At 45.2% G+C, this 19476-nt stretch overlaps 1 protein-coding gene across 2 annotated transcripts in view; it reads right to left on the bottom strand.

The window, feature by feature from the left end:
• LOC128684391 (uncharacterized) overlaps positions 1–5109 on the bottom strand; it is a 107716-nt gene extending 102607 nt beyond the window's left edge. The window contains exon 1 of one of the 2 annotated variants that reach the window (XM_070095025.1): positions 4748–5109. In XM_070095025.1, coding sequence (XP_069951126.1) covers positions 4748–4907 — 160 coding nt within the window. In that variant the 5' untranslated portion in view covers positions 4908–5109. The remainder of the gene's footprint in view (positions 1–4747) is intronic. The other variant, XM_070095023.1, reaches the window with a different exon arrangement.
• Positions 5110–19476: the final 14367 nt, after the last annotated feature.

The raw sequence follows: 19476 nt of genomic DNA on the forward strand, positions 1-19476 counted from the left end.
TGTGATCGTCAATATGGCTTCAGGAAAGGTTACTCTGCTGCTGATCTGTTGTTAAACCTCTCCACTAAGTGGCACCAGTCACTGGATGAATCCAAAGTCAGCTGTGTGGTAGCACTGGACATTGCTGGCGCTTTCGACCGGGTGAGGCACCAGGGCCTCTTAGCAAAACTTCAAGCACTGGGAATTGCAGGCTCTACGTTATGTCTCCTCAGTGATTACCTTCATGGTAGATCTCTAAGTGTAGTTCTCAAAGGAACGGAATCAGCAAGACATCCTATTGGGGCAAGTGTTCCACAAGGAAGCGTACTGGGACCATTGTTATGGAATGTCTACTTCAACGACCTTCATCTCATCCCAGAATCACATGCATATGCAGACGACTGTACACTGACAATCACTTATGCAAGAGAAGAAATGCCAGCTGCTCTAAACTACATCAATCACCAGCTGAGTGCTATATCAGCTTGGGGAAACAGATGGCAAGTAACATTTGCACCTGAGAAAACGCAAATGATCGTCTCTACCTGGAGTTTACCTGGAGAGAGTTCTGGGGGTCAACGCCCCTGTGGCCTCCTGGTGGGTCAGAGCTTGATCAACCAGGCTGTTACTGCTGGCTGCACGCAAACCAACGTACCAGCCACAGCCCGGCTGGTCAGGTACCGACTTTATGTGCTTGTCCAGTGCCAGCTTGAAAACTGCCAGGGGTCTGTTGGCAATCCCCCTTATGTATGCTGGGAGGCACCATGATGGAAATGCTGGTGCAGTAGTAAGGATGAATGGGAGGGCGTTGGCACCTGGAGAAGTTGATATCCTTGGGGTGAAATTCGACTCCAAACTAACCATGAAGAACCATGTTGTAAATCTTGCAAACAAGGCAGCCAGGAAGCTTACAGCACTTCGCCGTATCTCGCATCTTCTTGACAGCAGGGGTTGCAAGATTCTGTATGAGGCACAAGTACGCTCACACCTTGAGTATGCTCCACTTTCTTGGTTTGCCTGCCCCCCCCCCCTCTCATCTGCGACTGCTTCACAGAGTAGAGAACAGAGCAAGACGTCTCATCTCTCGCCTGGACCCATCCTGGATAGATCTGTCATTTCAGCAGTGCCTTCAACATAGGGATGAGGGATGTGGGTGGCCTTACTGTTATGTACAAGGCCAATATTGCCAAAGTACCACACTTGGATCCACTTCGAGGACAGCGTGAAAGAAGCTTTTATGCCACAAGACGGGCAGAAAGCAGCAACTTCACTTTGGCTGTACCCTTCTCCAGAACATCACTCCATCTGAGATCATATATACCCAGGATGACTCGAGTATGGAACACATTCGTACAGCATAATGATGTCAACGAGATAAAGTCAGTTGATCACATGAAAATGCTGGCCCACCTGAACCCCATTCTCTTTGCTGACGACACGACTTATGTCATCTCTCACCCTAATCTTGCAACCCTCAACACCATTGTTAATGAGGAGCTGATCAAAATATCGACTTGGATGACAGCCAATAAACTTACGCTTAACGTTGACAAAACCTACTACATTATGTTTGGTAGCAGAGCAGGAGATGCTCAAATTAACATTAAGATCGACAACACTCTAATTACCAGGCATAATGAGGGCAAATTCCTAGGCCTATACCTCGACAACCTTAACTTCAGCACCCATATCCAACACATAACCAAAAAAGTATCCAAAACGGTTGGGATCCTCTCCAAGATACGATACTACGTGCCGCAAACTGCCCTTGTCACACTATACCATTCACTTATATATCCATACCTCACCTATGCTATCTGTGCTTGGGGTTCAACTGCAGCAACACACCTAAAGCCAATAATAACCCAACAAAAAGCCGCAGTAAGAATAATCACTAAATCCCCCCCACTCTTCATAGATCTAAACTTACTCCCTGTTCAGTACATCCACACTTACTACTGTGCAATCTACACCTACAGGACCTTAAATTCCAATATTAACCTTGACCTAAAACGCTTTCTTGATAGTTGTGACAGAACCCACAGGCACAACACCAGACACAAACATCTCTATGACATTCCCCGTGTCCGACTAAACCTTTACAAAAATTCAATGTATGTCAAATGCCCTAAAATCTGGAACACCCTACCTGAAAATTCCAAAACTGCAGACACATTCATCACCTTCAAAACTACCATCAGAAAACATCTTATCTCCCTGATACACCCTGTCAACTAATTACACGAATACCACCTGGTGGTTAACACTTTCACTCACCCATTTGACCATAAACAGAAATATCAATCTCAATCTCAAAATAATGAATCTTAACTAGTCAAAAGTTGGCCTGTGATACTCCAATACTGAAACTATGTATAGTGCCAAAACAAAAGCATTCACATTGCTAAACTCACAACTAGTATTTAGTCACTTAGCCATAATACCAACTTATCTCATAATTCTGTAACATTTTAAACCTAAGATTTAATATAAGTCTGCCCGAAATGCCTAGCCATGCTAGGCGTTCTAGTGGTACACTCTGTAATTATTATTTTACTACATGTCAACCACACAATAACCAAATTCTGTAAACTCAGCATTGTAATACTTATAGAGAATAAAGTTTGAATTTGAATTGAGCTTCATCCTGTTCCCTACTTGTATGTTTCATAACAATAAAAATGCTTTCAAATGAGCTGATGTAGGTAACAGCTCTTAGCTTGCCAAAGTTAGGAATCCTTAACCTGTAAATAGCTTGTCAATAAAGCTAGGGATCCTTATTAACCTTGTCAAACCCTGTGTGTGTGTGTGTGTGTGTGTGTGTGTGTGTGTGTGTGTGTGTGTGTGTGTGTGTGTGTGTGTGTGTGTGTGTGTGTGTGTGTGTGTGTGTGTGTGAGAGAGAGAGAGAGAGAGAGAGAGAGAGAGAGAGAGAGAGAGAGAGAGAGAGAGAGAGAGAGAGAGAGAGAGAGAGAGAGAGAGAGAGAGAGAGAGAGGAGAGAGAGAGAGAGGAGAGAGAGAGAGAGATCGCTGAGAGAGAGAGAGAGAGAGAGAGAGAGAGAGAGAGAGAGAGAGAGAGAGAGAGAGAGAGAGAGAGAGAGAGAGAGAGAGAGAGAGAGAGAGAGAGAGGAGAGAGAGAGAGAGAGAGAGAGAGAGAGAGAGAGAGAGAGAGAGAGGAGAGAGAGAGAGAGAGAGAGAGAGGAGAGAGAGAGAGAGGAGAGAGAGAGAGAGGAGAGAGAGAGAGAGAGGAGAGAGAGAGAGAGGAGAGAGAGAGGAGAGAGAGAGAGGAGAGAGAGAGAGAGAGAGAGAGAGAGAGAGAGAGAGAGAGAGAGAGAGAGAGAGGAGAGAGAGAGGTGAGAGAGAGAGAGAGAGGAGAGAGAGAGGAGAGAGAGAGAGAGAGAGAGAGAGAGAGAGAGAGAGAGAGAGAGAGAATGAATTAGATTAGATTTTGCCACCGAAGTGGCTAGTTTATTGTGCACCCCATATCCATCCTGTGGACGGTAGCGCGAGAGCATGTGGATACACAAAAGGCCTAGGAACTAGGCCCCCAAAGGGTTAACAGGAATACATATGGATTTATATCTACATATCTATAGTTCACTTATCTGTTACAAGCAAATTTAGGAAATTTGCTTAGTATATCTGGTATCTTATTTTCATTAATAAGATATCTTGACATGTCACAGGTTATTGTACTGTCTGTCTCTGTATTCCTCAATAAGTGGACAATTAAGCACATAGTGTTCAAGAGAGTGACCAGAGAGAAACAGAATCTGCAAGACATCCTATTGGAGCAAGTGTTCCACAAGGAAGTGTGCTTGGGCCATTGTTATGGAATGTCTATCAAGTCACAGACAGGTCTTCCTGTCTGTAATAAAGTCCACTGTGTGGGCGAAACGTTGTAAATGAAGGATCACATTATACTGCATGTGTGTTTATATTTCCAAGCTATTTAACAAATAACATTAAAATTTAATATTAAATTATCTTAAATAGGTTTGTTTATGATCTGATAAATTAGCTACGGTAAACTGAAGATTATATTTCGTTATGCTTAAGAAGACATTTAAAACAACAAAGACTATCTCCATTTGTTACGAAATCACATTTTCAAAAATATTAACATTTTAATAAACCTTAACTTATATCTGAAGGACAAACTAAGTGTCGAGAACATTTCATTTTATATAATCCATATTACATTCGTTCGGATGGGAAGCGCTACAGCCTCAGGGGTCATAAAGAGCCTGGAAGGGGAGGTCAAATTCCTTGGATCTAGAGCCCCTCCCTGGCGACAAGGAACCTTCAATGAGTGATCAGTAATTTACAAAATCTTTCACGGACCTGAATGAAGAGTTATTGTTTGAATTTATTAGGTTATCCTGGGTTAAATCTACATTATTGCAATCAAAAGTGAGCACTAAACCCACAGGTCATACAATGTTGTGTTGAATACCCAATTTATTATACAAGTGTCCACGTGTGCTCTTCAATACACATTAATATACTTGATATATTTATTACCTATACCAAACCCGACTTCCTGACCTCATCTACAATGATGTGCAACACTTCACTTAATGTCGAGTAATTTCGTATTAACAGCACTTAAAGAGGTAACTACAGATAGTAGTAGTTACCGCTTTAAGTTTTGTACTTAAAGTTGCTAACCTTCAGTAACTTAATCAAGTACATCATTTATTATCAGATATTGAAGATGACCATGTTGCACTGGAGAAGATGCAAGTGCTGCAACATGTTGCATTCTCACCTTGATATAACTGTATGTTGTTGGGTCCTGCACTCATGGTGTCTTCTGAATCTGTACACTTCATATTAATGGAGTTGTACACAGCAGCGAGGTGTGACACACCCTCCCTCCACCCTGGTCTCTCACGCACTAACTTGCTGACACTTCCACATGGCGCCATGACACCCACCGCAATATTATATTCATTTATATAACATAACAGCTCTTATATTTAACTTCATAAAACTAATGCTGGTTGAATACGCAACAATTCCTCCATTGTTCTTCTAAATGACATTGAAATCAACGTCTTGAAAGCGTGTAATATTTACAAATTGTTACAGACGCTGGCAGCCGGTTAATAAACACGGCTTCTCAGCTGGTAAGAACTCTGCATCTGAGTGACGTTAGTGGGTGTGTCAGCCAATCAGGAGCAGGAACCTGAGTGACGTTGGTGGGTGTGTCAGCTGACTACTATCTTCACTTGATAAGATCAATGTTTTACTTAACGCGCAGTTAATTTCTTATATTCAGATGATAATATCATATCTGCCACCCCACAGCAGCGATCATAGTTCCTGCATTGTCATACTCAATGTCATCTTCATCACTTTTACTATATTTTCCTTAACATAAAATTTTTAAAAAGTATGAAAACCAGATTGTGTCATACAGTATAGCACAGGATGGTTTTTCTGTAATACTCCATCACTCAGGATGGTTTTTCTGTCATACTCCATCACTCAGGATGGTTTTTCTGTCATACTCCATCACTCAAGATGGTTTTCCTGACATACTTCATCCCTCAGGATGGTTTTCCTGACATACTCCATCACTCGGGATGGTTTTCCTGACATACTCCATCCCTCAGGATGGTTTTTCTGTTATACTCCATCACTCAGGATGATTTTTCTGTCATACTCCATCACTCAGGATGGCTTTTCTGTCATACTCCATCACTCAGGATGGTTTTTCTGTCATACTCCATCACTCAGGATGGTTTTTCTGCCATACTCCATCACTCAGGATAGTTTTTCTATCATACTCCATCACTCAGGATGGTTTTTCTGTCATACTCCATCACTCAGGATGGTTTTTGTTACACTCCATCACTTAGGATGGTTTTCCTGAAATGCTTCATCCCTCAGGATGGTTTTCCTGACATACTCTATCACTCGGGATGGTTTTCCTGACATACTCCATCTCTCAGGATGGTTTTTCTATTATACTCCATCACTCAGGATGGTTTTTTTGTCATACTCCATCACTCAGGATGGTTTTTCTGTCATACTCCATCACTCAGGATGGTTTTTCTGTCATACTCCATCACTCAGGATGGTTTTTCTATCATACTCCGTCACTCAGGATGGTTTTCCTGACATACCTCATCCCTCAGGATGGTTTTTCTGTTGTCTTCCATCACTCAGGATGGTTTTTCTGTCATACTCCATCACTCAGGGTGGTTTTCCTGACATACTCCATCACTCAGGATGGTTTTCCTGAGCGTGTCATCACGCTCCCTCTCACAGGATGGTATTACTTTTTTTATATTTTATTTAAAACATTACATAAATAAAACATAAATATAATACAGGACCTATCCGGCAACAGATGTAATAACCATCCATTGCCTAATAATTCACCACACACACAACCCCGTGTTGGCTTCCAACACCCCCCCTTATCCCCCTCCTAATCTAAATCAAACAGGGTTACCACAGCAACCTGTATTAATCTTAGACATGTTGACATATAACATAAATATTACAGTTGTCATGCTAGTCCACAAAGTGTATTACACGACCACAAGACTGCTTGAACAATGTATATTACACGACCACAAGACTGCGTGAACAATGTACTAACAACAGTCTTGGTTTAGGTATATATCACAACAATCAATATATTACCACAACATGAAATACATTTACCACACATCAGGAATTCACTGTAGGTAATGACACCTATTCCTAAAATTCTTCCCAGCACAACCTTGTGAGAAGCCTCACCCCTCCCCCCTCTTGCGTTTCGCACCCAAACCTATTCTCAACCTAACATACAAATAATATAATAAAGAAAATGAATACAACATCTTATCACATTTATACAGTACATGTATATACAATAGCCCATTTCGCAGCATCCTCAAGTAATAACAAGGATACTAAAATGAACGTTGGGACACCCTCTTATTACAAAGGTTCTGTACATGTGTATACAAGAGGCCACATAACAGCAGGCCCCTCACAACTAACACTATCATTGTTTTTATACAGTGTGAATACACATGTATAATATTCATACCCAATACTTGACAATATTCTATAGAACATAAAGACGGTCCTTAAACCTCCACCAAGCAACCCTACCACATACAACACACAACTACCACAACTAACACCTCCCACACTCAATCCACATAGACCCCACCCCATAATATTATACAACATAACATAATAGTCCACAATTCATACACCAGCAGCATACGCCACCTCAACCACACCAGTGTACCTTTGGCGCACACAGGCAGAGGCATCAACACCTCTAACAGGACCTAACACACCTCGTGCTCCACAATTTGCAGACACATCTGAACAGCACATATCAAGCCACTTTCGTCCTAACACTGGGCACATGTCCCACCCACAAGGCGCACGCTAACTGGCACTACAAGACACGCACTCCATTAACTGTCACTGCCATCATGCAGCAGACCTCACCACACCTGCCACGACGTGTCCCGCCCCTACCTAAACCCCGCTCTCACCTAGCTAAGGTTTCCTCGCTCGCTGCCCCACTACTACTTTTGCATGCCCACCTAGGCCCTGGGGACCACGTTTGCCATGCTCTCCACGCACGACACCCGTCCCACCAGGCACCACCTGCTGTCGCTGCTCATCTCCACTAGCACACCGCCCCCCGTCTACCGATGCCTTCTTCCCTGCTTAAATCACAACCAAAGCTTCGTCTTGAAGCCAAACATGATGCCTTAAGCTGTATTGATAACTTAGTCACACAGAACACTCTTTCACAAATTATTTACGTTGATGGTTCTGTTCACCAGTCCACTGGTGCAGCTGGTAGTGCTGCTGTTGTCACACAGAGTGATGGCTCTCATAAAGAAATTGGAGCACGCATCAATAACTGGGCCTCTACCCTCAAACAGAACTGTTTGCCATACTCCTTGCACTCAAATGTGTCCATGTATCTAAGGTTGATACTTTAATTGTAACTGATTCTCTGTCATCCATAAATGCTCTCAACTCATTAAGTATAAATTGTGGCATGCTTGTGTCAGAAGCCAGACATAGGTATGGTAAGACTGTGGACAGTGGAGTCAGAGTGCACATGCTGTGGATTCCATCTCACATTGGTCTTCAGATGCATGATAGAACTGATAAATTGGCTAAGCTGTATGCTTTCAAAGAGGGGGTAGATTACAATCTTGGGTTGTCAGCTAGCAGTTTGAGAACAATAATACGAAAAGAACTTCAAATGAACTTTATTGACTTAAGGCTCAGGGAGATTGACACAAGTCAGTCCATCTATCATCATTCCATCATGCAGGAGGAGCCACGTGTCTATGGTGCATCCAACAAGATAAGCAGACTCTTGGATGTCACTACTGCCCGGCTCCGGCTGGGTTACAAGTATCTATGGCAGATACCAGATGTAGACCAAACGAAATGTAAACTTTGCCAGATGGACTATTGTCACACCTTGCATCATTATGTACTGGAGTGTGATCAAATTAATGAATTTAGAAACTACTCATTCAGAAATGTTCAAGAAATGGCAAAGTATTTTATCCACAGTGGTATATTACAGACCATTCTGGAAAAATACCCTGACTTTGCTAGCTGTAAATAATGCATTACCATGTGTGTGTGTGTGTGTGTGTGTGTGTGTGTGTGGTGTGTGTGTGTGTGTGTGTGTGTGTGTGTGTGTGTGTGTGTGTGTGTGTGTGTGTGTGTGTGTGTGCGTGTGTGTGTGTGGGTGTGTGTGTGGGTGTGTGTGTGTGTGTGTGTGTGTGTGTGTGTGTGTGTGTGTGTGTGTGTGTGTGTGTGTGTGTGTGTGTGTGTGCGTGTGTGTGTGTGGGTGTGTGTGTGGGTGTGTGTGAGGGTGTGTGTGTGGGTGTGTGTGTGGGTGTGTGGGTGTGTGTGTGGGTGTGTGTGTGTGTGTGGGTGTGCGTCCTTGTGAGTATGCATATATTTGTACACTCGTGTGCACATGTCTGTGCATGCGCCCTCGTGTGTGTATGTGTGTGCGCGCGCGCTAGTGTGGGTGTATGACCCACTTAATATTTGTATTTATAACTCATTACAATTGTGACCAGGTGTGGACGTATCAGTGGTTCATTACTTTGTAATTTGTTCATGACTGTAACCATGTATAGGAGTGAGGCTGATTCATTACCTCTGTAACTTGCCATGATTGTGACCAGATCTACCTGGAGTTCATTACCTTTGTAACTAGTTCAGCTATCATAACTTTGGGGTCCAGTCCCTGGACCCATTATGTACCTTTGTAATCTTTTGGCTACCACCCACAGGATGGGTATGGGATGCATAATAAAGATATTAAACTAAACTCTGTGTGTGTGTGTGTGTGTGTGCGTGTGTGTGTGTGTGTGTGTGTGTGTGTGTGTGTGTGTGTGTGTGTGTGTGTGTGTGTGTGTGTGTGTGTCTGTCTGTGTGTCTGTGTGTCTGTGTGTGTGTCTGTGTGTGTACTCACCTATTTGTGGTTGCGTGTGTGTGTGTGTGTACTCACCTAGTTGTACTCACCTAGTTGAGGTTGCGGGGGTCGATTCCAAGCTCCTGGCCCCGCCTCTTCACTGATCACTACCAGGTCACTCTCTCTGAACCGTGAGCTTTATCATACCTCTGCTTAAAGCTATGTATGGATCCTGCCTCCACTACATCGCTTCCCAAACTATTCCACTTACTGACTACTCTGTGGCTGAAGAAATACTTCCTAACATCCCTGTGATTCATCTGTGTCTTCAACTTCCAACTGTGTCCCCTTGTTACTGTGTCCAATCTCTGGAACATCCTGTCTTTGTCCACCTTGAATTCAGTGTTTTCTCTTAAAAGTGCCAAACCGTTGTGGATCTGCTAGGCACTGTTGCCACACAGATACAAACATAAAAGGATCAAAGTGAGTGTGGAAACGGGTGATCAAGAATTACCAGCGTTTGGGTAACAAGTGAAATGTGGGGCACCGTAATGTGAGAGTGAAAAAGTTAATAAGCAAAAGGAGAAAGAAAAAATAAAATATACAACAAGGGAAGGTGGCAGTAGGCCTACTGAAGCAGTGACGTCACAACAGTTTGTATGCCATTATACATATAAAGTGTAACACCGAATGTGAAGTGTATTCTGTAATAAGTGAAAAGTGAAATCACTTGAGGAATGCGGGATGCATGAGCATATATGGTTATAAACATCACGGGTGAAGGAGTTATAAAATAGTGATAGAAGGCCTATGTACAACGACTACGTCATCAGCATCTGGCAACTTGTCATCACACCGCTGTCAGCGCAAGTATTTCACCTGTTGAGGTTGCATTTTGCAAGATTGAGTTCTGGTCCTGCATCACTGTTAGATACTGGTCACTCACTCCTGCAAGCCATTACCAGAATTAGAGTAGAAATAGCATAGACGAGGGTGCAAGGAGTAAAGCGGTAGTGAGGGATAACGTCAGACACTTAAGCTGAGACAAGCTAAATTTTACAACCTAGCTACTTTCTGAATTTTAGAAGTAGAATCGATAAGTGTTACAAGTATTGGTAAGCTTAGAATTACTGGTATCTACCGGTATTTATTAGCAGTATGAATACTTAGAAGTGGGGGCACACACACACACACACACACACACACACACACACACACACACACACACACACACACACACACACACACACATATACACACACACATACACACACACACACACACACACACACATACACACACACATACACACACACACACATACACACACACACACACACACACACACACACACACACACACACACACACACACACACACACACACACACACACACACAGAGCTTGGTAAGAAAATGGAGGAGCAGATAGCTGAAGAGTGCAGGAAGTGGGAAGTACAGGTCTTAGCAGCAGAAGCTAGGATACAGTGCTTAGAAGAGAAACTGCAAAGCCTGAAACAGATTAGAGAGACAAATGACAATTCAGATGTGACATCAGGAAATTCAATGTCAGGCACAGATAAGGGGACGGTAAGCAACAACGGAGACATGACATACACGAAGGCCCTATCAGACCCATGTGGGGCCAGGGAAAAGACGAGGAGCACACTAAGATCAAATGACAGGTCCGAAGACAATGAAGGTATGGTATATGCAGAGATTCTAACAGCCAACTGCAGTAGCAAGGGACAGCTGGTCATGAAAGACAGTTCACTGAGAATAGAAGTTTCAGATATGACAGGGACTGAAGGCAAGAACATGTCAATGGAAGGAAATAAAATGCCTCAGAGGAAGCAGATGGAGACTCAGTGGGAGGAGGAAAGGGCGAGGTCAGTTTTTGTGTACGGGCTCCAAGAAGCCAAGGGGGACAACTTTGAAGAAATAAAACAGGAGGAGAAAAAAATGATTGAAGGCATCATGAAAACAATAGGTGAGGGCGATATGACCCAGGTGACAAATTTTCAGAGAATTGGGTGGTTTGCGAGTGGAAGGATGCGGCCTGTCAGAGTAACTTTCAAGGAAGAATCAGTTCGAACCAGGATTCTGCAAGAGAAAGCAAGACTGAGGGACAAACAGGGGTACCAGAGAGTATACCTCGACCACGACAGAACACAAGAAGAAAGGACTACACTGAAAGAGAGGGTACAGAGACACAAGGAGGAACGAGAGGCAATGACGAAAATGAGCAGGACCCAGACACAGGAGGAAGGGAAAACACACCCCACAGAATCTCCCACCAAAAGACTCCAACCGCGACATTCCCAACGCAACTGAGCAACCTATACTACAACCCACTCGCTGTTCCCTCTGCCACCAACCCCCATATCAAAAACCTCACCCCAACAGCTGTCCCTTATGGGCATTCTGACCCCACCCCCATCATCACAAACCCCACCAACACCACAGCCCCATATAGGCCCCCACCAAGGCTCTTGCTCCCCCAACCCCAATATTCTTGCATGACCACAATGATAGAAAAGAAACTGAAAGTTTGGTACACAGACGCGGATGGAATAATGAATAAACATGAGGAGTGGAACGAAAGAATCAGTGAAAAATCCCCAGACATCATAGCAGTCACAAAAACAAAACTCGCTGAGACAATAACAGACACAATCTTCCCAACGGGATATCAGATCCTGAGGAAAGATAGAAGGAGTAGAGGGGGAGGAGGGGTTGCACTGCTCATAAAACACCGATGGGGATTTGAGGAAATGGAAGGCATGGACATGATTGGAGAAAGAGACTACATTGTAGGTACAATTCAGTCCGGAGAACATAAAGTAGTCATTGGAGTGATGTATAACCCACCACAGAACTGCAGGAGGCCAAGAGAGGAGTACGAAGAAAACAACAGGGTGATGGTGGACACACTGGCTGAGGTGGCAAGAAGAGCTCACTTGAGCAGAGCAAAGTTACTGGTAATGGGCGATTTCAACCACAGGGAGATCGACTGGGAAAACCTGGAGCCACATGGGGGTCCCGAAACATGGAGAGCCAAGATGATGGATGTGGTACTTGAAAACCTCAACATGTCAGGGACACAACCAGAGAGAGAGGGGAGGATGAGCCAGCAAGACTGAATCTTGTGTTCACCCTGAGCAGTTCAGACATTGAAGACATCACTTACGAGAGGGCCCTTGGAGCTAGCGATCACGTGGTTCTGAGTTTTGATTATATAGTAGAGTTACAAGTGGAGAAGGTAACAGGAACTGAAGGGGACAGGCCAAACTATAAAAGGGGGGACTACACAGGTATGAGAAACTTCCTGCAGGAGGTTCAGTGGGACAGAGAAATGGTAGGAAAATCAGTAAACGAGATGATGGAATATGTGGCAACAAAGTGCAAGGAGGCAGAGGAAAGTTTTGTTCCCAAGGGAAACAGAAATAATAGGAAGACCAAAACGAGTCCTTGGTTTACCCGAAGGTGTAGGGAGGCAAAAACTAAGTGCAACAGAGAATGGAAAAGGTACAGGAGGCATAGGACCCAGGAAAACAAGGAGATTAGTAGAAGAGCCAGAAACGAGTATGCACAGATAAGGAGGGAGGCCCAGCGACAGTATGAAAACGACATAGCATCGAAAGTCAAATCTGACCCGAAACTGCTGTATAGCCACATTAGGAGGAAGACAACAGTCAAGGACCAGGTGATAAGGCTGAGGAAAGAAGGTGGAGAACTCACAAGAAACGATCAAGAGGTATGTGAGGAGCTCAACACGAGATTTAAGGAAGTATTTACAGTAGAGACAGGAAGGACTCTGGGGGGACAGACCAGATGGGGACACCAGCAAGGAATACACCAACAAGTGTTGGACGACATACATACAGATGAGGAGGAGGTGAAGAAACTGCTAAGGGACATCGATACCTCAAAGGCAATGGGACCGGACAACATCTCCCCGTGGGTCCTTAGAGAGGGAGCAGATATGTTGTGCGTGCCACTTACCACAATCTTCAACACGTCCCTGGAAACTGGGCAACTACCTGAGGTATGGAAGACGGCAAATGTAGTTCCCATTTTTAAAAAAAGAGACAGAAAAGAGGCACTAAACTATAGACCTGTGTCATTGACGTGTATAGTATGCAAAATTATGGAGAAGATTATCAGGAGGAGAGTGGTGGAGCACCTGGAACTGAACAAGAGTATAAATGCCAACCAGCACGGATTCACGGAAGGCAAATCCTGTGTCACAAACCTTCTGGAGTTTTATGATAAAATAGCAGAAGTAAGACACGAGAGAGAGGGGTGGGTAGATTGCATCTTCTTGGACTGCAAGAAGGCCTTTGACACAGTTCCTCACAAGAGATTAGTGCAGAAGCTAGAGCATCAGGCGCATATAACAGGAAGGGCACTGCAATGGATCAGAGAATACCTGACAGGGAGGCAACAACGAGTCATGGTACGTAATGATGTATCACAGTGGGCACCTGTGACGAGCGGGGTCCCACAGGGGTCGGTCCTAGGACCAGTGCTATTTTTGGTATATGTGAACGACATGATGGAAGGGTTAGACTCAGAAGTGTCCCTGTTTGCAGATGATATGAAGTTAATGAGGAGAATTAAATCTGATGAGGACCAGGCAGGACTTCAAAGAGACCTGGACAGACTGGACACCTGGTCCAGCAAATGGCTTCTCGAATTTAATCCTGCCAAATGCAAAGTCATGAAGATAGGGGAAGGGCACAGAAGACCACAGACCGAGTATAGGCTAGGTGGCCAAAGACTGCAAACCTCACTCAAGGAGAAAGATCTTGGGGTGAGTATAACACCGAGCATGTCTCCGGAAGCACACATCAACCAGATAACTGCTGCAGCATATGGGTGCCTGGCAAACCTGAGAACAGCATTCTGATACCTTAGTAAGGAATCGTTCAAGACACTGTACACCGTGTATGTCAGGCCCATACTGGAGTATGCAGCACCTGTTTGGATCCCGCACTTGATAAAGCACGTCAAGAAACTAGAGAAAGTACAAAGGTTTGCGACAAGGTTAGTTCCAGAGCTAAGGGGAATGTCCTATGAAGAAAGATTAAGGGAAATCGGCCTGACAACACTGGAGGACAGGAGGGTCAGGGGAGACATGATAACGACATATAAAATACTGCGTGGAATAGACAAGGTGGACAAAGACAGGATGTTCCAGGGAGGGGACACAGAAACAAGAGGCCACAATTGGAAGTTGAAGACACAAATGAGTCAGAGAGATATTAGAAAGTATTTCTTCAGTCATAGAGTTGTAAGGCAGTGGAATAGCCTAGAAAATGATGTAGTGGAGGCAGGAACCATACACAGTTTTAAGACAAGGTTTGATAAAGCTCATGGAGCGGGGAGAGAGAGGGCCCAGTAGCAACCGGTGAAGAGGCGGGGCCAGGAGCTAAGACTCGACCCCTGCAACCACAAATAGGTGAGTACAAATAGGTGAGTACACACACACACACACACAGAGGAACAAACACTTGTAAGCTGTAGTAAACACACAAACACACACATACACAGGATTTCACACCGTCCTGTGAACTGACCATCTGAACCTCGCTCCTCTCTCTCTCCCTCTCTTCCTATCCTAACCTCTCTCTCTACCTATCTCACTCTCTACCTATATCTCTCTCTCTACCTATCTCTCTCTCTTCCCTCTCCCGTCTCTCCCCTCTAACATCTCTTCCCTCTAACACCTCCCCCCCTCTAATATCTCTCCCCCTCTAACATCTCTCCCCTCCCATTATCTCTCCCCTCTCCCTTTTCCCATCTCTCTCCCCTCCTCCGCTCTCTCTCCTGCTAGCCTCTCTCTCCCCCTAGCCTCTCTCTCCCCTCTCACTCTTCCATCTCCCCCCTCTTTCCCCCTCTCTCCCCCTCTCTCCCCCTCGCTTTGCCTTCTCTCTCCCCTCTCGCTCTTCCATCTCTTTCCCCTCTCCCCCTCTCTCTCCCCCTCTCTTTGCCTTCTATCTCTCTCTCTCTCTTGCTCTCTCTCTTCCCCATTTTCCCTTCTCAATCTCCCTCTCTCCTACCCTTCCCTTCACTCTCTCTCCCCCTCTCTCTCTCACTCTCACTCTCTCTTCCCCTTTTTCCTTCTCACTATCCCCCTCTCTCTTTCTACCTTCCCTTCTCTCTCTCTCTCTCTCTCTCTCTCTCTCTCTCTCCATCTCTTCCCCATTTTTCCCTTCTCACTCTCCCCCCCTCCTTTCCTTCCCTTCTCTCTCTTTCCCCCTCTCACACTCTCCCCCTTTCCCTTCTCACTCTTCCCCCCTCTCTCTCCTTCTACCTTTCCCTTCTCTCTTCTCTCACAAAAAAAAAAAAAAATGGTGGGGACTCGCAGGAACCAAGGATCAGATGAGAATGGTTCTGGTAGGGAGGAGTGGATGAAGGAGCAGTGGAAAAGGATGGAACAAGAGTGTGGGAGAAAAGTAGGAGAGCTTTCTGAAAAAATGGAGAAAGAGCTCTCTGTGAAATTGGAAAAGAGGTTGGAGAAGGAGAAAAAGAATTGGGAGGCACAAGTCGAAACTACAGTAGCCAAGATAAGGGTCCTAGAAGTTGGCACTGGACAAGCACCTAAAGTCAGTTCCGGATCAGCCGGGCTGTGGCTCGTATGTTGGTTTGCGTGCAGCCAGCAGCAACAGCCTGGTTGATCAGGCTCTGATCCACCAGGAGGCCTGGTCTCAGACCGGGCCGCGGGGGCGTTGACCCCCGGAACTCTCTCCAGGTAAACTCCAGGTATGCTTCTTGGTTTGTCCTTCCTGCTCACCTGTTCCTGGCCCCCACAGGTACCTGGTATGGTCCCTGCACATGTCCTAGTTCCTTCAATGTCTTCCAACCTCTCATTCTGTCCTAGTGTGCTCCCTGTCTTTGTTTTGGCCCCATGTGGGTTTGACAGGACCTCTGCACACAGTTTAGTTTCCATGCTCCCTTCAGACCTGTTGTCTGTGTCTGATGTAGCCATTGCCGATGCTACTTCTGTAATATCTTTGTCTCTATGCTGTTTCAGATGTCTCAGCTCTTCTTCTAATCTCTCTATCTTGATTTCTGCTGCTGTGGCCTGTTGCTTCCACCTTCTGCATTCTGCTGCTAACCTCTCTTCCATCTTCCTTTCCAGCTCATCTAGTCTCCTTCCCCAATCTTCCTCCCTTTTTTTGAGCTCTGCCTCCCATTCCTCCCTCCCAGATTCGTCCTTGGAGCCCCTTGTCGTCATCCTGGTTCTAGGTTCCCCCATTGCTCCACAGAAAAGGGGACGGGTGGTTAGGGGGAGGGGAATAGATGGTTAGGAGAGGGAATGGATGGTTATGGGGGAGGTGTGTGTGTGTGTGTGTGAGTGTCAGTGTCAGTGTTTGTGTGTGTGTGTGTGTGTGTGTGTGTACTCACCTATTTGTACTCACCTATTTGTGGTTGCAGGGGTCGAGTCTTAGCTCCTGGCCCCGCCTCTTCACCGGTTGCTACTGGGCCCTCTCTCTCCCCGCTCCATGAGCTTTATCAAACCTCGTCTTAAAACTGTGTATGGTTCCTGCCTCCACTACGTCATTTTCTAGGCTATTCCACTGCTTTACAACTCTATGACTGAAGAAATACTTCCTAATATCTCTCTGACTCATCTGTGTCTTCAACTTCCAATTGTGGCCTCTTGTTTCTGTGTCCCCTCCCTGGAACATCCTGTCTTTGTCCACCTTGTCTATTCCATGCAGTATTTTATATGTCGTTATCATGTCTCCCCTGACCCTCCTGTCCTCCAGTGTCGTCAGTCCGATTTCCCTTAATCTTTCTTCATAGGACATTCCCCTTAGCTCTGGAACTAACCTTGTCGCAAACTTTGTGTGTGTGTGTGTGTGTGTGTGTGTGTGTGTGTGTGTGTGTGTGTGTGTGTGTGTGTGTGTGTGTGTGTGTGTGTGTGTGTGTGTATGTGTGTGTGAGTGTGTGTGTGTGTGACTCAACAATCAATATTTGCACCAATAACTCATTACAGTTGTGACCGTGTGTGGAAGTGTGAATTGCTCATTACTCTATAATTTGTTCATGATTGTAGCCATGTATAAACGTAAGTAACCATTCTTACAGAATTAATTACCTTTGTAACTTGTGAGTTCATTACCTTTGTACCTAGTTCAGCTATCAAAACTTTGGGGGCCCAGTCCCTGGACCCATTACGTACCTCTGTAATCTGTAAATACCTTTGTAACTTGTCATGATTGTGACCAGACCTACCTGGAGTTCATTACCTTTGTAAATTGTGAGTTCATTACCTTGTAAATTGTGAGTTCATTACCTCTGTAACTTGCTCAGCTATCAAAACTTTGGAGTCCAGTCCCTGGACCAATTATGTACCTCTGTAATCTTTTGACTACCGCCCACAGGATGGATATGGGGTGCATAATAAACATGTTAAACTAAACTAACTTCCCTGTACGTTGAGCCGGCGTCAGGACGTCTTCAAAGTCCGACATTGCTGCCGCCCTCTCCCTCGTCCCAGCGTCCTCCTCCATGTTTGTGACCGGGCTGTTCACACGATGAACCTCTACCACCACCCTCGTCGATGCCTTCTGACCAGGGATCATCACGTCCCCACCAGCCTCACCAGCACCAACAACCGCCTCCTGCTGCTCAACCGCCATGGACACGAGCTCCGGACTGGCCAATGGCACAGCCGGGGAGACCACATTCGTAGACGGGAACATGGTATGCAAAACCAATGCTAATGTCACATCCAAGTCCTCCACTTCTGTCGTCACCTGGTCCTCCCCAAAAGCCTGCTGTACCACTGGTGATGTAGGCAACTCGGGAGACGTCATCTCCAATTTCGACTCCACCACTAGCTCCTCGGTCTCCTCACTCCAAAGGCGACCACGCCCATCATCTCCTTGACATCTATGTATGGGAGCCTCCTGCCCATCGTCATTTGTTGTTCCACCGGCCGGCCTCCTGGCCTGCCCTTGCTGCCCACATGCTGCCGCCATATGATCATAGTCGCCGCAGAGGTGGCACGTCCGTCGTTGTCCAGCATGCAACACCATGACCTGCGTGCGGAAGTCATCAAGGTACACATATGACGGTATGGCCTGGCGTAGAGACATATTAAGGGTAAACGTCCCTTCAGGTAGACCAGCATACGCCCCAGCCACCCACTTGCCTTGTTTTGCCATATGTACCACTCTGTATCTTCTGAAAGCACTGCTGAGATCCATTGAATCAGCCTCGAAGGGCACGTTGCGCAGTTTCACCCACGTATATTGTCGTGAGACATCCACCATACGCACACGCACTGCAGGGAACACATCTATGTAGATATCTTGAAATTGCTCACCAGCTCCTCATACACTGGCCCCTTGAGTAGTTTCACAAACATCCGGTAGGCGCCATTTAAAGCCACACCGTACAAATCCTTGTCCTCAATACCATAAGTGTCATGGATAATCTTGGGTAGCAATACCTGTGCAGTCTCAGGCGTAATCGCCCCCCGAATAAGCTCTATACCAACGGTACTCACCCACCTCCTCATGCTAAATGCCATGACGTCATTGGATAGCTTGCTAGACTGTCAGTTGAGAGGTGCAAGGCACGTCCAACTCCCTGGCAGCTAGGTCGTGAATTTCGATGGTATTGCTACTGTGGTAATAATTTGCTAGCCTGAGCGGGGAAACGTCAGCAGGACCAAGGTGCCAAGAGCAGTGCCATCTTGGCACTTTGCTTGAGATTAGAGAAAGCATACAATTTTCTTATTTCCCGAGTCAGTGTTGACAATGTGTGTGTAGCGACTTTGAAAGGTGCTGCCAAATATTTTCCCACTTTCTGGAAAGATGTTTTGAATTTCGATTCTCACTAAACCTGCAACTATTTATATATATAGTCAGGGAGAAATTTGATTCTTCCTCCCTAAGCCATGCATGTAGTAAAAGGAGACTAAAATGTCGGGAGCAAAGGGTTAGTAACCCCTTGTGGAAAATAATTTCCCAAAATTATGCTGTATATTTTTATAATGTAAATATACCTGATTAATACATTACTATTGCTCTAAAGTGTATTTTAAAGATGAGAATCG

The sequence above is a fragment of the Cherax quadricarinatus genome, chromosome 4 (genome assembly GCF_038502225.1).
Source record: "Cherax quadricarinatus isolate ZL_2023a chromosome 4, ASM3850222v1, whole genome shotgun sequence".
Taxonomy (NCBI): Eukaryota; Metazoa; Arthropoda; class Malacostraca; order Decapoda; family Parastacidae; genus Cherax; species Cherax quadricarinatus.